Raw genomic sequence first — 26,305 nt, 5'->3', positions numbered from 1 at the left:
CCCGACCCCGGATAAGCGGAGGAAAATGGATGGATGGATGGAGTTTTATAAAATATTTACATTCCAATCCAACAATCAAGTTATCTTCTCTTTATCCCTGGATTCTATTCTATTCTATTCTGTCTCTCCGGATGCCTCTAAGCATACCAACCTTCACTTGTGCACATAATTTAACCTTAAGTGCAGAGAAAAGCCTTCTCATTGATGACCTTGATGGCTCCTTTATTTTGTCATGTCTTACGTGAGCACAGAGATGTTTAAGTAGCAACATGTAAGCTTTTACACATTTCATCTAATGAGCTGCTTATTTGTTTTTGCCCCATTTACAGCTAAACATGTTCAGGATGGAAAGTCCCAGCAGCTTTTCCTCTTTGCATTTATCTATTTATTCCAGACTGCACAACAGTTTTCACAATCTGTGTAAAGTCATGGAACCTCGCTGACACTCAATCTATCTACTAACAGTGAGAAGAACTGTTTCCAAGTTGAGCAGCTTAGAGAGATAACAATGATGGAGTCCTGAATGCAGACACATGGTGACTGACGTGCCCTGCAGCTTTCAGGTGGTGCATGTTCCCTGAGCTCAGGATGAGAGGAAGGGTGATGGAAGGTCTGCACACATCGGAATACTTTCTCTCTGCATGCTGCTGGACTTGCAGTGTGAGATAACTCTTCTTATCCTGTGTCTGTGTGTGAACCTCATTTCTTTCTTTCTTCATTTGTCTTTCGACCTGTTCCTCCAGCCAGCAGTACACAGAGGTGTAGGCCCGCCAGGTGCTCAGGTGTCTCTGGAGCAGCAGGCCTACATGCTGCTAACGGAGCCAGAGAGGCAGACCATGGCCTACTACCTGCAGGAGTACAAGGAGGGACACATAGAAGTGGAGCCGCTGGCCATGGCTCTGTTTGAGCTCTTTAACACACATGCAAAGGTACAGCAGCCTGCAGCAGCAGCTTGGTGACTCTACCGCTGGTCCATGGGGGGTTTAAAAGGAGCTGCACTGTTTGAGCTTGTAAAATAAAGTTCAGAAAAAGGCTTGAATGTTTCAGAAAGTGGGAATATACGTATAACCTGATAATAAGACCAACTCATATGTCTTGAACAAGGCTTTTTTACAGAAAGGTGTTCTAATAAGGATCAGAATCAGAATCAGAATCAGAACCGGTTATTGCCAATGTATGTAACATACAAGGAATTTGTCATGGCAGGTGGTGCATAACATTAGACAATAACATTGAACAATAAACAACAATCAACAGTGCAAGAAATAGAAACATATTACAATTTACAATAGAATTTAAAAGAATATAAGGAACCCTTTATTAATGGTGTTTAAGATGTAACAAAATGCTCTATTGATGGTTTATGAAAATCAGTTATAAACCATTAATTGTTATAAAATTCATTGTTGTATCGTTATTAATATTGTTTTGGTACATTTTTATAGTTAATATACATATTTAACCTCAATAGTAACTTTTAAACAACCTGAGCTCAGCAACTCTCTGCTCTTTCTCTCATGCGTGATCTTATCACTGCTTTGGTTTCACTTCTCCAATCCTGCAGTTGTCCATGTTGTCTGAGGTGAGGAGTCTGGTTGCTCACCAGGACCTTGAGTTGTACGACAGGCTGGTGTTGCACCGTGAGAGGGAGGCCAACCAGAGCTGGCATGGAGGCCTGGGAGTGCTCCATCCACAGGGCCACTGTCACCACTTCCCTTGTGTGATCCATGATACAGACCAAGCCGTCCCTGCTACGGTAGATCATCTACTATACACAAAGATGTGACACCCGTTGTAATATTGTGTACATAACTTGCAGTGTTTATATGATGAAGACACACAGTCCTGTACATGGGCATGATGGTCATTATGTCTCCGCTTTGCTCGTCTCTTGCACTGCATTATTTGACATCTATTCATAAGACCCACATAGATTACTGAAAGTGTGTGTGTGTGTGTGTGTGTGTGTGTGTGTGTGTGTGTGTGTGTGTGTGTGTGTGTGTGTGTGTGTGCCACTGCACATATCATGTGTTTCCCTCTCCTCCAGTCTCCTGGCATCAGTGTTTGACACAGAGCAACTTGTCTTAGTGGCAAGTCAGCGACTATGTATTGATGTTTAACTGTCGCCCGCATCGATCCACAGAGACCTCATTGTGCCAGCGTACAGTCTGCTTCTCATCTACTTCCTCCAGCAGTTTGGGCCTACAAGACCTAACACTGCACGTCAGTCTGACAGCACTGTTTCATCTGCGCTTGAACAGCTTCCTCTGCATCCTTATGTTTTGAGTTCTTTTCTATAATTCTGTAGCTTCCCAGTGGTGTTCCTTATGTATTCAATCCGAACAGCTGCAGTGCGCACCAACAGCTAGCAGGTAGCACACGTGAGCAGGCCAGACGTAGCTCTGGAATCATGTAGCCACACCTCCACATGACTCTGCTCAGAGCAGCGCTGCTGAAGCCTGTATTATTATTTTAATAATAATAATAGGGTTCCTATGATATTGTAGGGTAGATTAGGACCATAACATAAATGAAGCTACACGTTTGTGTTTAATTCTCTAAAAGAAGGAAGATTCAGAGTGAACAACGAATGAAATAAAACGGCTCTCCGGTTTTATACTTGAGTGGAGACAGATTCAACTTGAGTGTACATGTACCACACTATATTTAATTTATGTTCTGATTCATCCTTTAGTTTAATCATCTGTGTTAACTGAATAACCAGAAACAACTTTTCCATTCTAAGCCTGTTATTTCTCTTCTTGTGTGACACAGTGATCTGCTGGCCCGGGCTCATTCTGAGGAGAGCTGAGTGTGAAATACAGAAAGGGAACATTTTACTGCACAGTCAATACTTTTACCGTAACTACATTTAGCTGATTACATACTAAGTAGTTACGTTTTGAATGCAGGACATTTACGTGTAGTGGAGTATTTTCACTTTTCAGTAAAACCAAGGTGCTTATTGTTGATTTTAGAAAACAGGAGGCCAAGACAATAAATAAAAGCTTTAACTTTGAAAATACTTCGGAGAAGCAGGACAGGAGTACCGGCAATGTGCCGCTGTGGACTCCACGTTACTTCAAACAAACCATGCGATCAAGACAACGGCAGATCAGCAACTCCTGTGTTCTGTGCGAGAATGTTGTTTTGTTGAAGTAGTCTGGCGGCTTTGAAGAGAATGAATGAATGCTTGCGTTCCCTAACGTAAAGGGCTGTCTGATGGTAAAGAGGTCAAAATATTCTAAATGTAGCGTGTCGGCCGCCATCTACTGTGGGTAGTATTGACAATAACGTCCTCATATAACACCACTTCAAGAAGTCCTAACTGTAGTGATTAGCTTACTGTTGTATCCTAAGTCACTGCTTTTTGCTAACAGCTGAGTGAGCGTTTTTATTTGAAAATAAAATCTGAAAAGATTGCACGCTCAGCTGCATGCTGCATGAAAACCTTGTCAATTGTCAAATAGAAGTGGACATGGAGCGAGACAAATCAATAACAGAACCAAAGCAACATACTTTGATGTCACGATGCTAATGTCTAACCATCTTAACTTCCTTGCACTACTTGTGTTGCCCTGTGGGGCAAATCCCATCCATCTGGCAGCTGGATTAAATAATATTAAATATAAGTTTGTATTTCAGGTTTAGCCCCACAGTACTACAGTGCCTCATACTGTTTCTTTCAGACTGATGGCACAATTGGTGAATGGACAGAAAACCACCAGGAAGAGAACACAAATGCCTTACAAGACATTGAACTGGTATGTGTTGTTCTTTGTTTTATTTGCATTGAAAATATGATTATGCAGGGGAAACAGTTTCGTCTGTGAATGATTTCCATGTATGTCCTTCTTTTAAAATTAAAAATGTTCAAATACATCCTGAAGGTGCGAGATAAGTAGATCCCGAAGATAGACCAGAAAAGGCAACAAAGACCAGCAGGGCCATCTTGGGGCCATTTTTGGCGTCGTATTTTGCGTATTTCTCCGTAAAAGGAGTGAGAGCTGTTTCTGAGCTACAGCACAGAGGAAGCTGCTTTACAGCCAGCCGGTAGAAACAGAAACTACGGGGAGAAAAAAGCGTGTAGAGCAACCATATTTCCACATCTTTTTAGGTGACTTAAGGATTCATTTTGACAAAACCATAGTTGCTGATTGTTGGAAGAATGGAAACACTAACGAAAACATGCCTGTTTACTTTTATTTTGTTTCTGGCTAGTTTGAAATTAAACAATTAGGCTATTCTTCTGTGCAAGAGATGAAATTTGAATTCAGAAGGCTTATGATTTGGGCATCGAGATCTCCTTCTGCAACTGGATACAGGACTTTGCAACCAACAGACCACACCTCCTCAATCTGAAAACTGGCATCCCACAGGTCTGTGTCCTCTCATCTAGTCCCTTTTCACCTATGACTGCACATAATTCTAATACCATTATCAAGTTTGTAGATTACACAAAGGTGGTTGGTCTCATCAACAATGATACGTAAGTCGGTCTACAGCCAGGAGGTCCATCACCTGGTGGCTTGGTAAGCTGACAACAAGGCAAACTGCCGTCAACACCAAGAAGACTAAAGACCTTATCGCCGACTTCAAGAAGAGCATAGGTGGCACATACACCCTGTAGAATAGTCTAGCTCAAATATCAAAGGTGGTGTGTAGGCAAACTTAGCAGAGTTACCAGAGGATAATGTTTATTTACACAGCTCTCCATTACGTGTGTAACTCAGGGAAAACAACAAATAAATACAAGAAAAATAACTCGTGCCACAGGTCACCTCTACTCTCCTTCCATGAGCAAAAATCTAACTGTACAATATAGGTTGTCCAGTTCACACCTAGACTGCTTCAGGCTATACCACAGGGACATCCCTGACATTCTTGGACTAATTCACTAGCTCATTTACATTACCAAATGGCTCTCTGCAGGGTAAGTATTCCTGACACATTATTGTAATTTCACTAACAAGGACCAATCCAACAACGATATGAGTTTCGAGAGGTTTATTGCGAGAGGGATGAAGGGGTCAAGGTAGAGGGATGAAGGGATGTAGGGTAGGGGTCGAGGTAGAGGGATGAAGGGATGTAGGGTAGGGGTAGAGGTAGAGGGGTGAAGGGGTAGGGGTCGAGGTAGAGGGATGAAGGGGTAGGGGTCGAGGTAGAGGGATGAAGAGGTTGAGGTATAGGGGTGAAAGGATGTAGGGTAGGCATCGAGGTAGAGGGGTGAAGGGGTCGAGGTAGAGGGATGAAGGGATGTAGGTAGGGGTCGAGGTAGAGGGATGAAGGGGTCGAGGTAGAGGGGTGAAAGGATGTAGGGTAGAGGTAGAGGGATGAGGGGTCGAGGTAGAGGGGTGAAAGGATGTAGGGTAGGAGTAGAGGTAGAGGGATGAAGGGGTTGAGGTAGAGGGATGAAGGGATGTAGGGTAGGGGCAGAGGTAGAGGGATGAAGGGGTTGAGGTAGAGGGTTGAAAGGATGTAGGGTAGGTATCGAGGTAGAGGGATGTAGGGTAGGGGGATGGAGGGATGAAAGGGTGTAGGGAAGAAGAAGGGAGGAGGGTAGAGAGGGTCGTAGAAAGAAGGTTGGGGGAAGCTATGGTGGACCGCTGGTGTCCGGTGGCTGGCGGGAATGGAGCACCGGCTAGGAGCACTGGCTAGATCAAGCTTCTGTGGTTGCTGGAAGTAGGCGGCGGGGGCGCTGGCATCCCTGTGGGAGATGCCATGGCTAGAGTGAGCTGATGTGGTTGCTATAAGTAGGAGCAGCAACGAGCCCATAACCCCAGCAAGAATAATTGTCTTGAACGTGGACGCAGAAGATTGTTGTTGAGACAGCCTATGTTGTATATCCTTGCTCAGAGTGTTTAAATGACTAAAATGAATGTTGATAGTGTTACGTAGTGCAGCAATTGCACTAATTGAAGAAGCAAGGACTGATTGAATCGGACTTGAGACAAGACAGACTGCCCAGCAGATTTATTGTGCATTCACATGTTTGTAGGATTGACCCATTTCGGGACTTAGGAAATTGTTCTTCTGACTTCTTTGTGTTCATAAGCTTTAAGTTATCATGTGGAAACAACATGGACGCTATAGTAAAATATATCATAATGTGTAAGAAGAACATGTAAGGTACGAGTAGTTGGTGAAGAAGAGTTCTCATTTACTTTGTCACACACCCATACAGTATCAATGAGACGCAGGTTGAGCGCGTCATTAGCTTTACGTTTCTGGGTGTTCACATCTTTGTGAACATTTCAACCCTGATTAAGAAGGCTCACAAGCGGCCGTTCTTATTTGAGGGGACTGAAGAAGGTCCATCTGTCTGTAGCGTATTTTTAGGCTTGTATCTGCATTATTTCAAATAAATATTTTCAGTACAAGTGCTTTTTTTTCAGGTGAACCTGAAACTTTTCAATTTGAGCTGTGTTCCATCTTCATTCACTATTAACCAGTAACATATACACAATATTTACACATCTGAACAAGTGTCTCACAAGTTTTACCTGTATTTAACCATCAAAATTATTAAAATATACCTTGTAGTTAGAGATCTACACTCTCTTTAGTATGGGTATGCAATTTTCGAGCAGAGGCCTAAAAATAGGGCTAGGGCCCTATATTAAAGTATTTATTATTGTCTGCATTTTTTTTAGGATGTGAAAACAGTGGGAAACAACTGGCCTGTCTCTGTTTCATGTAAGAAAAAAAAATCCACTGATCCACAGGTTTTGCTATGTCATCCAGGACTGAGATCTTAAAGATTGTAATGTAAAGATTATTTTTCTTCTTTTGTAATTCATTAGGCACCGAGAGAGGAGCTACACCCTCCATGTGGGATTCATGTATACTGTTGCCTTATTTTCATTGACAGGATGAAAGGCAGGCTTCAAATGAATCTCCTCCATTCTTCAGGACTGCCCCTCTCCAGGCTCAGACCAAGCCGTCTAAAGAGAAGGAGCATAGCCGGAAGCCTTCAGCTTGGCGGATGCAGCCCCGTTCCAGCTTGCTCTTCACTGGCCCCACCTGGCTGCTCCAGGAGTGCCTCCACAAGTCACTCAAAGCCCTCCCCACCACCCACCAGCCCTCACCAGTCTCTGCCTATCACACATGCTCTGGTGCAAGCCACCATGCTTCGCTAAATGCTCTCCATCACACCTGCCAGAGTTCCCTTCAACTCTCTAAATCTGAACACCAGAACCACCCCCACTTTGCTCATCACTTCCACCACCATGCTGCCCACCACAGCCAGCCCAGTTCAGGACACCACACCTGTCCAGGCTTCCTACACCACCGAGACTCCTCCAGCTCTGCAAAGCCAGAGGCATCTGTCAAACTCGCTTCCAGATCCAGCTCCTATGAGAAGTCCACCTACTTGTCAAAGTCTGCGTCCTCTTCCAAGGCAGCCTCTCCCATGCAATCCCGTCATCCATCACCCCATCTCTCGCCATGTCCCTCCCCCTGCCCCTCTCTCATCACACCTACTGCTCCACCCTGTAGTCTTGACCGTCCCTGCTCACCTGCCCTCACCCAGAATGTCATCATAACAAACATGAACCGGCTGTCTGCAGACTCCACACAACAGCAAAGAGGTACATAAATTGTGTGTCTGTGAGTGTGTCTGTGTTTGGCTGTGGGTGTTGACTCAATGTATGCCTCAACATAAGATACAATTATTTGGGCAAAATTGTAATTTCCTACAAATAACAACAACATTACTTATGGGATGGTATTGAAAGGACAATTACATAAACAAATACATATTTTCCTCTTATCTGTAATGCTATTTAGCACTCTAAATTGTTTTGGTTTGAGTTGCCTAGTTTTGCAGATACCAGCTATCCGCGTTCTCTCACAAAGATAATGGGAGTATATGGCACTCGGCTTGTGATGTAAAAAGTCCCGAAAATATACATATGAAAAACTTAACAGCAATATCTCTTTTCAGAAATCGTGACCCAGTTGCTCAAGATAATCCACAGACCTTGATGTGAGCTGTTGAGGTTTTACCTGTTACCAGGCTCTCTGATGTTTAATCTTTTCATTCCGTAATCCATAACATCATTGTTAGACTGCATGGAGACCAACTAAAACGCGAGAGAAAGCAAATTACTATGTTGTAGCAGTAAAGCTGTTGAAACCGCTGTGAAAACTCCCTCATAGCAGGGCGCATCAGCAGCTCAAAGGGACCCCTCACCAATTCACCACCAATGGCAGTCCCACTGCAGGGAGGAGGCATGCATCATGGAGCACTGTCTCCTGACCCCTTGCAAGAATCGCTTCACAAGAGGACCAAAGACCGTTCTGTCACCAAAACCCTTGTGGCAGGCGGAAATGGCTGGTGCATACACTTGACCATGAACACTGCCAGTAGCTTGAGGAGGCCACACAACGTTTACCAGTCTACCTACCTACCATCAGTGAGGGGGAAATGGTAAGCTAGCGTGGCTTGTGCTTCCTATCATCCAAACGAAGGTTGGGCAGCTGCCATAACCCCCAGTATTTGCTATTGTAGGCTATACCCTGCAAAGTTTTGAAGCCACTACTCTACTTGAATGAATGCACCTGTAAGTCAACAGTGGTGAACCAATTGCCCAGCTCAAGTAACCGCCTGTTGGTTAACATATGGAATGTGTTGCGAAGTGCCAACACAGGTTTGTGTTAGAGTAAAACCTTTTCTGTCTCTCGTGAATGGGGACTACAGGCACAGCTTGTTTCTGTAACAGGTCTTGCATCGCTGCTGAGAGGTAACCCATCTCCTTCTGGGAGGATAGTTTCATCTCCTTGATGCCCATGAACGAAGAAGGAATGCTGTAGAGCTGGAAAAAATAACAAAGTCTCAGTGTCCTGTTCTTCCAAGCTATTAACATGCCGATGCTTTTCGCCACTCCTCCTAAAACTGTGTTAGAGGACCAGCAAAAATGCTGTGATATCCTGTCTCAGACCTCAGAGCCGCAAGACCTTCCCTAATGGCCAGCCCATGAGAGACCGATATGGAAAAGTCTGTACAGGAGTTGAAGTCCCTGAATGCATCAACGTTTGGCTGTCTTGCAAAAGATGCAGCAGTCATCATGGCACTGCATCTAATACCTCCCGTTTCCAGTGTGGAGATTGGTGAGGGAGAACAAATGGCTGAGCCGGAGACGAGTGGCAGATGATTCCTCCTCCTCAACACATTTAAAGCGTTAAATGACACATGAAACCGATCTGAAGAGTTTAATCATGATGACGAATGGCATTGGTAACCCGACATGCCCCACAACAGTCTTATTGCTGGACTTCTGCAGGAAGCTGATGTACTGAACACAGATGTCGCCGATACTTTCGTCATTATAATCTGGCGGACATGGATCTGGTGTCTCTGCAGGGATGATCAGAGGCATCAGCATTAATCAGGCTCGCTATCATGGCAGCAAAGCGTCACATTGAAGCGTCAGAAGTGATCCCATGGCTGCTTGCATTAAATCTTGATCATCGCTTGGCAGGCCAGGCAGGCTGTTGACTGCTAAACACCAGGAGGTCCATTCCGGGCTTTGCTGCGTGAGATTGGCCCCATGAAGTCCTCTCCTATCATCTCACCTGGTGATCTGAGCTGGCTTGTCATTAGAACCTTTGTATTGCTGAAAAGTATGGCATGCACGGACATGACTGCAAAGATCTTTGTGAATCCTTGGCCAACACGCCACATTCTTCAGGAGTGTCTTCATCCTCCAAAATGTCCTCAAAAATGGATCATGTGGAAGTAAGTGAGAAATTCTGCTGAGCCTCTTCAATGTCCTGAAGGGTAGATCAGACCAGTGCAATTTAAGTCATACACACACTGCCTTCTTGTTGTTGACGTGTGCAGTATAAAGCATCATGAACGTTACAGCAACCTCTCTTATAATGGACCCGGAAGCACAATGCTGCAGAGTCCAAATGGTGAGACGGGATGATGCTTGACAGTTGAATGCCCAGTTAAGAGCACTGTGGTCTGTGATTACATCACACATTTCCCCTTCTAGATAATGCAGCCACTTCACTGCCAACACTACTGGAAGGAATTATTTCTCTGAGGTGGAATACCTCAGTTGGAGAACTCTTGAAGCAAAGGCGTTGCATCTTTCTTCTCACTCAATGGTCTGCATCAAGACAGCTCCCACATTGCTGAAAAGAAAACAAGGTATGGCCTTGGCTGAGCTAGCACAGGTGGTGACTGCAACAAGCCCAAAAGGCAGCCTAACAGTGAGCAGGCCACTTTCATAATACCCCCTTTTCTAACAAAAAAAAGATGGGCAGTGGGTGCTGGGTAGGCTATGATGGCATCAACCTTTTCTGGGTCTACTTCAACTCCTTTACCTGAGACCACATTCTTTTGCATTTTTATGCACCAGTGGCATTGGAGAGGCATGGTGGTGTGATTTAGCATTAACTCCCCTGTAGTCCAAACAGAGGCAGGGTGTCCCAGCCTTTCTTAGGGTCAAAACTACTGGGCAAGCCTACGCAGAAGAGGACAGTTATATGACACCATTGCTGAGCATTTTCTTAAGTTGCTCCTGAACTTGCTGTTGTAGTGACACTTGGAAAGCTCTCCTTCGCACTGGCAGCTCCTCTGTTGTTGAAACCTTGTGCTTTACGACAGCAGTTGTGCCAGTGTCTAAACTATAGATCACTTCTGCAGCACTGGTCTGACCACGTCAGGTTGGGCTTCCAAGAGTGTAATGGCAGGCTGTTTGACCCTGGAATCTTCCATTACACTAAGTTATGATAAAGTTGACTGAAGGCTCTGCACGACCGCACTGCAGTGTATCAGGAGCATTTGATAAGGACTTTTATTCTTTCCCCCCTGGCATAACATATTTCCTCAGGTGCTAGCACATATGAAGTCCAGGCCAAGAAATAGAGGCATGCAAAGTTGGTCGTCACAGAGTTCATGTATGCAGACAGTCTGCAAACAGTTTGGGGGCATAGTGGAGGGTGAGAAGTAAGGTCTTCCTTATTGCCTCGCTCTCTTGCCCCTTGGTCATGATACATTTTGGGATCTCACTCACACTCAGTGCCTCACCTGCCTTCCTTATGTCACTGCACAGGGTTCTACTCTTCAAGGAGTATGTGCACCTTGAATCAAGGACAGCTTGACCCTTTGAGCCTTGTATTCCTATTGACAGAACACCCAGTGAGAGAATTCTCACACTGCTCAATGAAATCTGTGACATCAGTCGAACTCCTTAACTCACTAAACAGGGGAAACTCTATTTTAATACGTCATTTGATTGTGGCTCTAGGCAGTGATGGGAAAGTAACAGCCTCGTCTTGATACACTATTTAAGGCAAGGCAAGTTTATTTGTATAGCACATTTCAACAACAAGGTAATTCAAAGTGCTTCACATAAAACCATTAAAAGCATCAAAACATAAGGCAAAATAAAAGGAGATTTAAAAACAATTAAGAACATTCATTGAAACAATAAAAACAGTGTAAGAAATAAAATACAGTAGTAAAATGCAGAAATGCAGGAAATTGATTAATATCCTTGAATCTGGTTCAATTAAAGGCAGCAGCAAACAGAAAAGTCTTCAATCTTGATGTAAAGGAGCTGAGGGTCTCAGCAGACCTGCAGCTTTCTGGGACTTTGTTCCAGATATGTGGAGCAGAAAACCTGAACGCTGCTTCTCCATGTTTAGTTCTGACTCTGAGAACAGAAAGTAGACCGGTCCCAGACGACCTAAGGGGTCAGGATGGTTCATAAGGTAGCAGCAGATCAGAGATGTATTTTGGCCCTAAACCATTCAGTGCTTTATAAACCAGCAGCAGGATTTTAAAGTCAATTCTTTGTTTGACAGGAAGCCAGTGCAAAGACCTCAGAACTGGAGTGATGTGATCCACCCTCCTGGTCTTAGTGAGGACTTTAGTCTCCTCAAGACCCTTAAACGATTGAGTGTGCTGATTTTCTTAGGTCTCAACCCTCAATTGAAGGTCCTGAAGCAGTTCTGTAAATGTGACTGCCTCAACATCCTCATACTCATCAGACTGTTGTTGTTCCTCCTCAGACAGCTCTAGATACATGGAACAGGCTGCTTTATCGCTGATGTCACTTTTATTTTGTCTAGTTGTGGCGTGAAGGTGGGATGAGGGTGTGTGTTTTCTTTATGTGTACTGCTATCCATGGCTGCCCCCTGCTGGCTTGTGGTAGACATTTGTGCGTGCAGCAATAGTCATGCAGGCAGGGAGGATGTACCTGTATGCAATGTAGTGTTGAGTGTATCGGCTATGTGTTGGCTGCCCCCTGCATATACTTTTAAGCAGCGTATTACATTTACCTAAACCTCCTAAAGGTTTCAATTATTCATGAGACCACAACACAACTTCACTCCACAAATGACATATGGAAACAAAAGAGACAGTTTCCTGCGTATACCAGCATATATTATTATAACTCAAATCAATCTTTGTCCTTTGTTCAATAAGCTGTAGAACCAACGCAATCTCACCACAGTCCTTTCAGATGATGGGTCTTGTCTAGCATTAGCCCAATGTTTTCACAACATAGAAACCACATAGTTTGGTTAAAGTTCTTGGTTGAAGGGTCACCTGGAAATCATGCTTGCCAAGGCCACTCAATGCCGACGGTCTCGCTTGTCTGCGCGCTCCATGCTCCCGTATTGCGCTTTACAAATGTCCCATTTAGTGCTCAAGAGGGACATGAAAAGAGTAACAACAATAATAAAAGTCCATGTTTACATCGTGTCTTTACATACCAGGCCACTGATAACGCCAACAAGTACAGAACATTACATGTGGGAAAGAAAATAACACACAAAGGATCCCAATCCCAACTGCCATTCAAAAAGATTGGACTCAAGTGACCATTACAATCTATACAATATATAAGTTACAACACCTTATAAAGGATGCAGAAATCATGAAGCAGTGTGCGGCTATGTTGTAGAAAACTGACTATTCAGCATTTAGAATGTACTATGTCTGGTCTAGAATAAAGATTCTCTCTTCAGTTGAGAAGATAAAGTCCACTATCCGAGAACTGACACTATCTATTGTTGTATGTAGTGATTGTTTGTACACTGTAAACATTATCGTGTCTCTTCCAGGGTCCACCCTGTCCCAGCTGTCAGACAGTGGCCAGACTCTGAGTGAGGACAGCGGGGTGGATATCACTGAAGCAGGAGGCCTCAGTAAGCATGGCAGCCCTCGACCCAGCAAGAACCAGCAGGGCACTCTGGAACAGCCAGGGACCCATGCACTTCTTCCAGGGTCCAGACAAGTGAGGGCTTCACATTGTCATAAATAACCACTTCACCATGTTTCATTCAACCCACTCATCCAATCAAATAATCAACAGATGAACTGATGAGCAGAAATTGGTATGAATTCAAAAAAAAAAAAGGAGCAGATTATAAAAGAGATGCATGGCACAGATGTCCCTAACACCCCGTATGAGTAGCTACGTAGATCGTCTGTACCTTACTACTGCCTATTTTAAGTTTCTCTCCATTTTTGACTAACGCTGCCAAGTCCTCACCCAGGGAACTTACCTTAAGCTCCTCTGGTAGAGTCAGTCATCACTTCTGTATCACACGTTCAGGGACAGGGGAAGAGGGTTAAACTAGTCTAAAAACCAGAGTACTTAGTTTGGTTTCAGACACTTACAAATGGTAAAGCTGTGGTTTTATTAAGGTCACAACAATCACATACAACAATTTCACTTCAATGAAACAGTCTCAGTGCTACAACAGCTAATGCTGACACTCCTGCTGTTAACAGGCTCTCTGTCAGCTCTCGCTGTGACTTTGTTCTTTGTTCTTTTTTCCATGCTGTCTTCTGATAGCAGAAGGGTCTTCTAGTCCCCCTCAGGGCGTTAGACCTTTAAGCCTATTCGTCTTGTTAAAGAAGTATGATCAGACCCTACGCTGGAAGTCGCTTTTTCTCTCAGCTCTGCTGGCTCCTCTTATGCTGGTCTGAGGCTGGTACATCCCTCAGGTTCATGAGTCACTCACACATGAGTCCTCCTGCTTCTAGCTCAGACACAGAATGTAACTAGTTTGATCCTGTACAGGGAGGATTATATAAGTTTTGAGTGACTATTTTATATGCAGTTTATATGTTTCATCACTCCTATCATGAAATAAAACAGGTTATATGTTTCAACGGTTGTACTTTTAAATCAAACAGGTTACAGGTTATAATAGTTGTACTTTTATGCTTTCATACTTTTCTACGATCTTTCTACAAAATAAACGAATCCTCTTGACATGTCCTGTAAATGAAGCATTGGGCTGAAGTCTGAGATGAAGAAAGAGAATAAAGATATACACTAGGATGAGCTCTTTTAGTTTTTGAACTTAAAGCTGTGGTGGGTATGTTGTAACAGTTAAAAGAACATGACAGTGACACAAGCCTGTCAACACATCCATCCTGCTGAGCAGACATACGGCATGTACATTCTAATCATGTTTGTACTGTAGTATAGTCACTATACTATAGTGTATTCACATTGGAAAAGTGACAAAACAAAGTGTACTCAAACCAGATGCACACTAACAGAAGTTTAACTGGCAGTGATATTCTAAAGTCGCAGTTGATGGACTTCTGATGTTGCACATATTGTATCAGTTTGTGTTTTTATTCTAACTTTAACTGACATTACTGTAAGTGATGAGTATGTAGTATGAATTTAGGACACAGTTATAGACTTGAGTAATTCTGTCCAGCTGTACTATGTTGTGCCAAAGCCACTTCTCTCCTCTCTGCACTTCAGTGAAACTCTATAATCTTAGTGCACAAACACTGATGCATCACAAAGAGAAGCATTCACCACGTAGACAGGCAAAGGTAGCAAATGTAACACATCTCATGAACAGCCACACTCAAAGGCAGGGCCGAAGCCCGCTGCCATAGAGATGGGTAAGGCACAATGTATTGTACAGAATGGTGATAACATCACACACTTATTTCTGGACGGTTTGTAATCAAATGCGTTCAGTGTGATGTCGTCAGTCGTGTGAAGAATGAAGCTTAATCCTATTTTCACACTTTCATTTGTTGGATTTTCGGTTCAGCATTGTTACAAAAAGTATTGTCGGTAAATCTCTGATTCCATGTTTGCAGGTCTGATCTACTTCTTTAAATTTTGCAATGGTGACAATATGAGGTTCAACCGAGCTCTCTTTCTCTTTCTTCTGACTGCTCTTCCGTTTGTGTCCCAGCAGACTGGCTCACCGGGCCCAGTTCCCACAGCTACCTTGGTAAGAGTGGCGAAAAATGCCAACACCCTTGGCATTGCTATAGAGGGCGGAGCCAACACACGCCAACCATTGCCGCGCGTAGTCACCATTCAGGTGAGCAAATGATGCAACTGGGTTTGGCTGATTCATGGTTTGAAGCCGTTGTTTTGTTCCAATGTTCAGAGGTTTGAGACTGTAAATGACTCCAGTGTATTTAAGTTTTTCCTTTTTGCTTTGATATAAAATCAGTCTTCATTCAGCTTATGATCAATAGCTTGGATTTGTTTTGCGTGAAGAGGATTCTAATGCCATCTGCAAATATAAATCCTCCGCTTGATATGTCTCTCCTTCACCTTTCACATTATGTACAAAGAAGGCAGAGCATGTGTTTATAGACCTGTTCTGTAAATCACATGTTATGTGGAATATTTCTTTCCTGAGTATTGGTGTCACGACAGAGTCCCCCGTCTTTATATTCAGAGAATGCTAAGGGCTCTGGACATTGTTGTTCTGTCTTGGCTGACACGCCTCTTAAATGGAGGTCAGTGCCTGTGAAGTGGCAGACCAAGGTTTGTATTCCCATTTTTTAAAAAGGAGGACCAATTATCGCTCTAATTATCGGGGTATCACATTGCACATTCTCCCAGGTAAAGTTTATTCCAGGGTGCTGGAAACAAGGTTCTGACTTTAAAGCTGAAATACAGGAGGCATAATGTGGATTCTGTCCTTCCTGTGAAACATTGGAGCAGCTCTTTACCCTTGCAAGGTTGTTGGAGGGATCCTGGGAGTTTTCCCATCCAGTCTACATGTGTTTTGTGTACTTGGAGAAGACTCATGGCCGGTTTCCCCGGGAAGTTCTGTGGGGGGTACTGCAGGGATGTGAGGTAATTGCTACAAGCCATCCGGTTCTTGTGAAGGGAACCTCCCAAAGGGAGAGCTTTGTCCGTGTCCTCGGCACAGAGTCAAACACTTGCAGTTGGTGTTGAACTCGGCCAGGGTTGTCACTTGTCACCTAATCTGTTTGTGTTTTTCATGGACAGTATCTCAGGAGGGAGAGATGTGACACCTTTGGGGACACAAAAGGCTTTATACAATGTTTTACACATCCAATACGTTTCCAATATCACATGTATGGTGGTAGAAGTTTGGTGAAGTAGTGATTAGCCAGCTTAGAATATGCAATAGCTAGTTGGTCAAAATACAGTTGTTGAATACAATAGTTTGCTTGCTTCGGACAGTCGGTACAATAAACAGCTTAAAAATATAGCTGCTACTTGTGGCATCAGACAGTTGAGATGCTAAATGTTATGGTCCTTGTTCTTCAATACCACTGCTAACACTGCAGTCTGCTCTTGGCTTGTAAACTACAGTTAAAAGTGCATGTTGGTTTACACTGTGTCTGTGTGCCCCTTACAGGCTAGGACAGTGGTTCTCAACTGGTCTGGCTGCGGGACCCACCATCACCCCTTAATGACCCACCAGTTAAGAATCACTGGGCTAGAAGACTCTTTGTTGCTTGTTTCAGTTGCTGAGTTTCTGAGCTCATTCTGTTATTGTCTTAATTTAATATGACAAGAGTTAACACAAAAGAGAAAATGTGCATGCTAACGTAACAACATTTGTTATGGTGTGCGATCAGGCCAGGTTTTGCCAGGCTGTAGTCTTGCAGAGCCAGACCTTACTCCACAGCGCTGTGTCAGCACAAACACCATTATCATTCTGCTATAGGGGACAAAACACTGGTTTGTATTTCTTAAAACCAATCCTGGGCAGTGCTAAGCAGGATGCAGTCATGGTGCCATTGCAGAATAGATAGCGCAGAGAGCAGAAGGGGAGTAGAATGCTGTTGATGGAAGCTTTATAACCACAGGCTGCTGAGTTCTGGTCGGTTCAGAACTTATCCTCAGTGTTGGCAGGTGGTCTGATGCTTGACCAAGTGTCGTGTTCGGAAATCAAATGTTTGGCATCAAAATGTGTTCAAGTTTCCTGGACTCACACATGTACATCTTTAAGAATCCTTTGTTTTAATAACATTGATTTGAAATATGTCATAAATGTCAAGTATTAGCGTAACTGAACTCTTGTAACTTAACGGAACACTGATGTTGCCTGTTGGGGTGCTGAAACCCTTTAACATGTCAGGGCTTTACAAGAGGGAGCTACTAGACCTCAGCCTTGTGGCTGAGTTGAATCAGCTCAGGCTTAATGCCTTGATCATGCTGATGGTTGTAAAAGCAGCTGGAGGTGTATATGATTCACTACACAACTCAAAGAGTTTCTTGGCCAGTCTGCATAATTCATTATTATTGGTTTGTTTGCCTAGCAGTAACGCTTTTAGCTGCTTCTTTGTTATTGAATGTTAATGTAAATAAACAGCGCTGAGGATAGAACGTTGGCAGTTTTCCTGTTTGTCCTGAGTTGAGGAAGGATCATTGAATAGATGGTTGGATTAACCCATGTGGCTCTGTTAAATGGCCCTGTTGAAGAAGAGAAAATGGTAATGTGACACCATACACACAGAGAGACACACACACACACAAACACAGTCATAGATCACCTCAGTCATAGATCAGATATTTCCCTTTCTTAAATAGCTGACTAATCTTTCTAAATGTCAAGTATGAAAGCAGCTAACTGATTAAAGAAAACATCATTTTCAAGTAGGCGTAAAGAATGGACTGTGATTTGTAAATACTGACAATATTTCATTGTTTAGTATTTTAAAGCTGTATTAATTGATTTGTATTGGCTTTTTGGTGGCAGTGGAGCAAGCTGAAAACACAACATTGACATATTATCACCTTATCAAATTTATATTTTAATGTCACTTTTACCTCTGGTTTGGTCTCCACCAGCTCCTGAGTAACACACCTGCTCTTTAGCTGAACTTCTAAACAGCTAGTAGCATGTCTGCAGGTAGTGTGTAAGGGGTCAATGATTGCTATTTTCATTTCTGAAAAATGTCCCAGTTTTGAAGCAATTAAAACAATTAGCTAAATCCCACTGAAAAGCTGTGTCGAGCGAAGGGGAACTGCAGAGTTAGTGATAATTATCTGTGGGTTTGAAACAACCAGTAACACTTCTCACATTATACATCGTCATTTGTAATGTAAAAAAAAATATTGTTTTGTTCAACTTATTGAGTTTGTTGTAATTTAGTCTCTCCCTTTTTTAATTCACTATTATTCAAGATTTGTTTAACAAGACAAAACCATCAGAGAAATATCAAACAGCCTATATTCAGTAAACTGTACATTTATTACTGTTAGTTCTATATGATAGTAGAGGTGCAGCTACCGTGTCTTTAACTCCTCCTCAATTGTGATTTGTTCTTTAATTTTTTATATCTTTTTCTTGTTGTCACAACTCCAGGTAGCCGAGAGTTAAAACCAAAATGTAGACGAAGAGATGAAGAGGCAGCAGGAACAATTCAATCATTTAATGAAGAAAAATATGTTATAACCGGAAGTTGAAAAGAGGAAGGTAACAGGAGACGATCCCCGGCTCCGGCTCTGCTAGTCGCATGTCGATGTGTCCTTGAGCAAGACACTTAACCCCAAAATTGCTCCCGTAGCTGTGCCTACGGTGTAGAAATGTGATAGAATCTGAATTGTAAGTCGCTTTGGATAAAAGCGTCTGCTAAATGACTGTAATGTAATGTAATGTAATGAGACAATCCAAAAAGCCAGGAATGCTTAACACTGATGAACTGTGTTTGCTAAAGGTTGCTAACAGTGAAAGTGGTTAACTGGTTAAGATGACATAATTCCATGGTAGGAACATTAGGTGTTACAGCAGAAAGGCAAAAGGTTAGTGCAATAACTACAAGCATCAGTTAAGAAGGACACGATAGGTCTAAAATCAATAATTAAACAGTAAAAAGCTCAAATATAACTATCCATCCATCCATTCTCCTCCGCTTATCCGGGGTCGGGTCGCAGTGGCAGCAGGCCAAGCAGGCTGACCTAGACCTCCCTCTCCCCGGCAACATGTTCCAGCTCATTGTGGGGGATCCCGAGGTGTTCCCAGGCCAGCTGGGAGATATAATCGCTCCAGCATGTTCTGGGTCTTCCCCGGGGTCTCCTCCCAGTTGGACATGCCCAGAAAACCTCCAGTGGGAGGCATCCAGGAGGCATCCTAATTAGATGCTGAACCACCTCAGCTGACTCCTTTCAACGCGAAGGAGTAGCGGCTCGACTCCAAGCTCCCTCCTGATGTCCGAGCTCCTTACCCTATCTCTAAGGCTGAGCCCAGCCACCCTACGGAGGAAACTCATTTTGGCTGCTTGTATTCGCGACCTTGGTCTTTCGGTCACGACCCAGAGTTCGTGACCATAGGTGAGGGTCGGAACGTAGACCGACCAGTAAATTGGTCAGACCGTCTTCAGTAAGTCTTCACCAAGTCTTCACCAAGACGGGCCGGTGCAGCGCCTGCTTTACTGCTGCAGCCGCACCGAGCCGCCTGTCGATCTCCCGCTCCATCTTACCCTCACTCGTGAACACGATCCGAGGAGGCCAACAGGACCACATCATCTGCAAACAGCAGAGAGGCGATCCCGAGACCCCCGAACCTGACGTTCTCCGCCCCGAGGCTGCACCTAGATATCCTGTCCATGAAAGTCACGAACAAGACCGGTGACAAAGGGCAGCCCTGGCGGAGGCCAACACCCACCGGGGACGTGTCTGACTTATTGCCGAGAATGCGGACACAGCTCCTACTGCAGTCGTACAGAGACCGGATCGCCCGTTGTAACGGGTCCGGCACCCCATACTCCCGCAGCACCCCCCACAAGAACCCCCGAGGGACCCGGTCGAAAGCCTTCTCTAAGTCCAAAAGCACATGTAGACTGGTTGGGCCAACTCCCAGAATCCCTCCAGTAGTCTTGCGAGGGTAAAGAGCTGGTCCACTGTTCCACGGCCGGGACGGAATCCGCACTGCTCCTCTTGAATCCCAGGTTCGACAAACGGTCGGAGCCTCCTTTCCAACACCCTGGCATAAGCCTTCCCCTGGAGGCTGAGTAGTGTGATACCCCGATAATTCGAGCACACTCTCCGGTCCCCCTTTTGAAGATGGGAACCACCACCCTGGTCTGCTCGTCCATGGGCACTGATCCCGACCCCCATGTGACATTGAAGAGGCGTTTCAGCCAAGACAGCCCAACCGTGTCCAGCATCTCTTCAGCATCCCAACCGTGTCCAGCATGCCTTCAGCATCTCAGGGCAGATCTCATCCACCCCCAACATCTTGCCACCAAGGAGCTTTTTGACTACCTTAGCGGCCTCTGCCAGGGACATGGGTGCACCCCCATGTTGGTCGGGTTTAGGAGTTCCTCAAAGTGCTCTTTCCACCGCCTGACGATGTCCCCCGTCCAGGTCAGCAGTCCCCCCCCCCCTGCTGAGAACAGCCTGGGGTAGGCTCTGCTGTCCCTTCCTGAGCCGTCGGATGGTTTGCCAGAACCTCATTGAGGCCAACCAAAAGTCCTTCTCCATGGCCTCCCCGAACTCCTCCCATTCCCGAGTTTCAGCATCCGCGACCACCGCAGCTGCAGCCCTTCTCACCTGCTGGTACCTCTCAGCTGCTTCAGGAGACCCCTGAGCCAACCAGGCCTGAAAGGCCTCCTTCTTCAGCTTGACGGCTCCCCCGCCATCTGATCCAACTCCCCACCAGGTGGTGATCAGTTGACAGCTCTGCTCCTCTCTTCACCCGAGTGTCCAAAACATACGGCCGCTGATCAGATGATACGATTACAAAGTCGATCATAAATCTCCGGCCTAAGGTGTTCCGGTACCAGGAACACTTATGAGCCACCTTATGTTCGAACATGGTGTTCGTTATGGCCAAACCGTGGCTAGCACAGATGTCCAATAACGAGACACCACTCGGGTTCAGATCGGGCAAGCCGTTCCTCCCACTCACCCCCCGCCAGGTTTCTCCGTCATTGCCCACGTGAGTGTTGAAGTCCCCCAGGAGAACTATGGAGTCGGCAGGCGCCGCCCTTTCCAGGACCCCTCCCACCGACTCCAAGAAGGCCGGATACTCCGAACTGCTGTTTGGTGCATAAGCACAAACAACAGTCAGAGCCTTGCTCCCCGCAACCCGTAGGCGCTGGAGAGGTGACCCTCTCGTTCTCCGGGGAGAACTCCAACACAGCGGCGCTCAGCCGGGGGCTCGTGAGTATCCCCACTCCCGCCCAGCGCCTCTCACCTTGGGCAACTCCAGAAAAGGACAAAGTCCAACCCCTCTCCAGGATCTTGGTTCCAGAGCCAGTGCTGTGTGTGGAGGTGAGTCCAACTATATCTCGCTGTTTCCGCTCCACCTCATGCACCAGCTCCGGCTCTTTCCCCGCTAGCGAGGTGACGTTCCACGTCCTTAGAGCTAGTCTATGCCGCCGGCGATCGGCATGCCCAGGCCTCCGGCCTGGCCTGCCGCCCGGTCTGGATTGCACCCGACCCCGATGCTTGTCCCTGCGGGTGGTGGGTCCACAGGGTGGAAATATAACTAAAACGGTTGAAATCACATTATGCTAATAGGAAATAATGATATTAAACAGTTTAACAGTTTTGGTTTGTGTGATGTACGGGAAGCAGTGTTGATTGTGTGACAGCAGCAGGAAGGAAGGACCTGTGTTATCTTTCCTTTACGCACCCTGAGTGAATCAGCCTGTCACTGAAGGTGATTTACATACAACCTGCATGGTTGGCGAAGTGTGAGATACACTTTTTGTAGTCCATCTACGACATTTTTTTATCATGCAAGCCCCACGTCAATAACGTCCGGGGTCGCATTATAATTACGTAGCTTCGTGAAAGTAGAGTCAGATTCTCTAAACAATGAGGTTTCCTTTTCCTAAATCCTGAGGAATTCTCCTTCACATCTTTTCTTAACCTCACAATGTTTTCTGTTGAGGTCAAGGAGAAGTGGTTAGGAAAAGACATTAGGAGGTAATGTTTTTGACTATTCGACCGTAGCCAAAGGCTAAATACACCAGAGACTAATCAACCAATGAAACACAGGTATGGTAGAAGACAGGCAGGAAGACAAACCAAACATGGCACATGAGGAGTGTAGACATTCAGAATAAAACAGACTATCACGTCCCAGGACCATGACAATTTTGTTATGTGTTTTAGTCGTCTTCTTTTTTTTCGTAACATGCATTTACAGTCAATTAGCAATATGAAATATCCATGACTCGGATTACCTGATTCCTGGAAAAGTGAGAAGACAAATTGAATGAAGGTCTTGACTTGATCTCAACCCCTCAAAGTCTTGGTCTTGTTTTAGTCTCGAAACACTCTGGTCTTGGTCATGACTTGTTCTCGGATACAACACTGCTATCAACAGCTTCCTTTCACTCCATTTGTCTTTTTGTATAGAAAGAAAACCCCACCTGAAACCTTTTCCATTTCCATCACTCTATGGAACTGCAAAAGAATGTAACAGAGAAGGGCTTTATCCATTTATCCTCACTGCTACTGTCAGGTCTGTGCACCGTAATGCTCTCCAAGATGCCGGATAGCTCCAGAGCTGCATCCTGCAGCAGGATCAGGCCTTTGGAGAGCGCCATGGCATGATAATCATGACAAATACAGGCCCAGTGCCACATCCAACAGCTTCAGAAAGACTAAATAACAGCAACATAAGGTGACTGTTTAAAGAATATATGTATCAGAGCACTCACAGAAGTCATTCTAAATCATTAGGGGACACACTTTGAAACACCATGGAAACGCTTGTAACATGGTTGATATTGATTAAAAAAGTGGCAACTTGTGAAAGCACCAATGACACCAGTGGAGTTCTGTTCAATTCCCATAAACACTGCCATGTCCTCAGTGACTGCAGCACCTATCTGCTACCTATGGCCGTGTCAACAGGTGGGGCATCAAGCGCAGAAGGTATTCTCATGTTTCTACAACAGTAAACAGTCAAGAACAAAAAGGAAGAATGAAATTTCCCAAGAAAGTAATTAAAATAAACCTTCAACCCGAACATGTTTAAACTTCAGCAAGTTGCCTTGTACAGTCAGATCGACAGCAGGGACACAGGGTTCTACTGACTATTCACACATCATTATTGTCATATCATGAAATGGTGCTGTCCTCCTAAATGATGTCTCTGATGATCTCCCTTCCCTTTATGTCCCTGTTGACAGAAAGGAGGCTCTGCTCATAACTGTGGTCAGCTGAAGGTGGGTCAGGTCATCCTGGAGGTCAATGGTGTTTCCCTCAGAGGTCGGGAGCACAAGGATGCTGCTCAGATCATCGCTGAGGCGTTCAAGACCAAAGACAAGGACCAGATAGAGTTCCTGGTTGTTGAGCCAGGACTCTAGCGTGAGGACTCTGCACTTCATGCGGCCTTAGAAGAAAGATGATGTTTTATCAACTCCTCAACTCCTCGTTCTGATCGGAGGAAAGATATTTGATTATTGCAAGAGAAGGATATTACATTAATATTTGCCACAATAGTCATATGAGAATTAAATGCTGTTTTTCTTGTTTCACTCGTCTTCAAACCTTGAACTTTATTGTATGTTTTCCACAGGACTGAATTAGTACTGATACTGTGGGTGGCACAACAACTCATTTTAACACAGACAGTCAGTGAAGTCAGTCTTCAAGTGTCTCGTATCTGTTGTTCTTGAGACGGTATGTGGGGGGGGCAGAGCTGCTCTGAAGAAAGACATCTCTTCATGTGTAAATTGTGTAAATTACAGCAAGAATCTTATCTTATCTATAACATCGTACTCCACAAGTTAAATACTGTGATCTGTGAGCATGAGGCAAACAGGGCAACACGTGTTGAAAACAAGCAGTTTAGGAAGATTAGCTACTCATTCATTCTGAGGATGACATTAACAGAGAGAACACCCTAAACAGCAGCAGAGATCTGTCATCGCACTGAAAACATTCGGAGTATGTTCACTTTAATTTGTCCCAATAAAGCGGAAGCTAATCTCCCTAAACAGCTTCTAATGAGCTCACCACTCAACTGTAACACTTATTGTGATGTCACCATATTCTGAGAGCTATGGTTGAAGTGTAAATATTAATATCAAGCAGAAAGATGATATATATATATAATAGATAAATGTGCCGACTATGTATTTTTCAAGTTACTAAAAGTATAATATTTCATAATATGAGCTTCCCTGTGTGCTGCTCTCTGTTTATTGAGCTTCAGATATTATATTATATTTACTGGCAGCTCGACTGCAGCTTTACGGTTCATTAGAACAGAAGATGTTCTGCCGCCGGCCTCTGATGAGTTCACATGGACGTGAACGTCTGACGCCTGACCGACAAACTAAAACACACATTCATGCATTTATCATATCTCACACAGCATTTATTGGGAAATGTTTTAACAAGACTACATTGTCTCCCATTGTTCAGTGTTAAGAGAAGAGTTATTAAGAGGATCGACAGAATTCTGCCTTTCATTCTTTAATTTAATTCATCTACGAACAATCAAACAGATTTATACACAAGCAGCTCCTTCACAGTGACCAAAGTATCTCTCTAGTGCTATATGTACTTTATAACTACAACACAACTGTTCATTATATGACAGGTTGTATATAATGTAGATTAATATTACTCTACATATTTTTTATAATTTTAAATAGTTTACAATAGAATATAATTTATATTTCATAAGTTAAGACGACTTCATGCTCATATTTTATGTCTTCCCCAAATAGCTTGAAGTGCAGGACGTCCCATGTTCTCTCTCAACACGTGTAAACACCGACACAGTGCAGATCACTGATGTCCCGTGTTCTCTATAGAACCAGATGCAAACACACACAGTGCAGATCACTGATGTCCCGTGTTCTCTATAGAACCAGATGCAAACACACACACAGTGCAGATCACTGATGTCCCGTGTTCTCTATAGAACCAGATGCAAACACACACAGTGCAGATCACTGATGTCCCGTGTTCTCTATAGAACCAGATGCAAACACCGACACAGTGCAGATCACTGATGTCCCGTGTTCTCTATAGAACCAGATGCAAACACCAACACAGTGCAGATGAACGATGGTGCTGCTCTCTGTGGAGCGGCCGAGGACTGAGACTTGTTCTGCACAACTATGAGCAGCAGAGGCAGAAAGTCCGTCTCTCATTCAGATGTGTGCACAAGACACGACTGTAGAGTTTTCATATCTTAATATGCAGAAGACACGACCAGCTCAGACAGCATTCACTGTCTTAACAACTCTGGTAAAATAATAATATAGAAATAAAAGTGGATCTGCTGGGGGCCCATCGTGGTCATATAAAAATGACACTTTATCAGATCTGCCTGGCTGAAGCTAATGCAGCTCAGGGGCGTTTCTAGGATTCAAAGAAAGGGGGGGCTTAGCCCCAAGGGGAGTGGCAATTTGTTTTGAGGCCCATTTGGGGCCGTGGATATCCATTGTTTCAGACAGTTCATAGATTGGTTCAATCAGAAAGAGTGTGATTTTGCTCTGTAGTTTTGCTTGCATTCAGTATATGATAACACAAGAGACAGAATTTCAGGGTCATAGTGAAATTTCACAACACAAATATGAACTTTTCTCAAATAAAGAGAGAAATAATTTTCCTGCTTGTAAAGGAAAGACGGATAAACTAGCTTTCATATCCGCGTCACTCCCAAATCCTACTTCTTAAAGGGACCGCACACAATGGATGGAGAATGGACCTGACAGTGTCAACCTTTGAGTTGTTTACTTGTTTTATTATGAGCAGAAGGGAATAAGATTTTGATCAACATTTACATCTGTCTTGTTGTCCGTGTAGTTTTTACATACCAGTGATATTTTATGCTCATTTGGACACTATCACTGAGATAAAGATGAACTAGTTCAGTTAATGGAAAAAAAAAACATGAATAACAAAAATAAAAAAACACATTTCAAGTACATCTTAATTATCGAATGATAAATATTGTATGATGTGCTGAAATGGAAGGAATCTTCTTATATCCATCTGGTCAATGAATTGGATGATATACCGGTACAATAGCGTTATGAGGGACACTATGAGATTTAGCTTTCACTAGCATTAACTGATTATAAACAACAACATTCTATAGG

At 44.0% G+C, this 26,305-nt stretch overlaps 1 protein-coding gene across 2 annotated transcripts; it reads left to right on the top strand.

Moving 5' to 3' along the window:
* Positions 1–25,238, top strand: LOC116401085 (whirlin-like). Of its 2 annotated transcripts, none has more exons than XM_031879308.1 (7): positions 1–929; positions 1,565–1,756; positions 3,690–3,764; positions 6,872–7,589; positions 13,087–13,259; positions 15,205–15,333; positions 23,375–25,238. In XM_031879308.1, exons 1-7 carry the CDS (start codon positions 642–644, stop codon positions 23,549–23,551), a joined length of 1,752 nt encoding a protein of 583 aa, XP_031735168.1. In that variant the 5' UTR covers positions 1–641; the 3' UTR covers positions 23,552–25,238. The 2 variants fall into 2 exon arrangements, with proteins under 2 accessions (XP_031735168.1, XP_031735167.1); XM_031879307.1 differs by having other exon boundaries at positions 15,202–15,333.
* The last annotated feature ends 1,067 nt before the right edge of the window (positions 25,239–26,305 follow it).

Source organism: Anarrhichthys ocellatus, unplaced genomic scaffold, assembly GCF_004355925.1.
Source record: "Anarrhichthys ocellatus isolate YVR2014 unplaced genomic scaffold, GSC_Weel_1.0 scaffold244, whole genome shotgun sequence".
Taxonomy (NCBI): domain Eukaryota; kingdom Metazoa; phylum Chordata; class Actinopteri; order Perciformes; family Anarhichadidae; genus Anarrhichthys; species Anarrhichthys ocellatus.
The sequence above is the reverse complement of the archived record's forward strand: the minus strand, read 5'-3'. Positions and strand labels throughout refer to the sequence as shown.

What these genes read in the sequence shown, in the direction of transcription:
- LOC116401085 (XM_031879307.1), top strand. Translation starts at nt 642, where the DNA reads ATGCTGCTGGACTTGCAGTGTGAGATAACTCTTCTTATCCTGTGTCTG. An exon ending in TCTTTAACACACATGCAAAG is followed by an intron (nt 930 to 1,564) that starts GTACAGCAGCCT and finishes CCAATCCTGCAG; the next exon opens with TTGTCCATGTTGTCTGAGGT. An exon ending in CGCGCGTAGTCACCATTCAG is followed by an intron (nt 15,334 to 23,374) that starts GTGAGCAAATGA and finishes CCCTGTTGACAG; the next exon opens with AAAGGAGGCTCTGCTCATAA.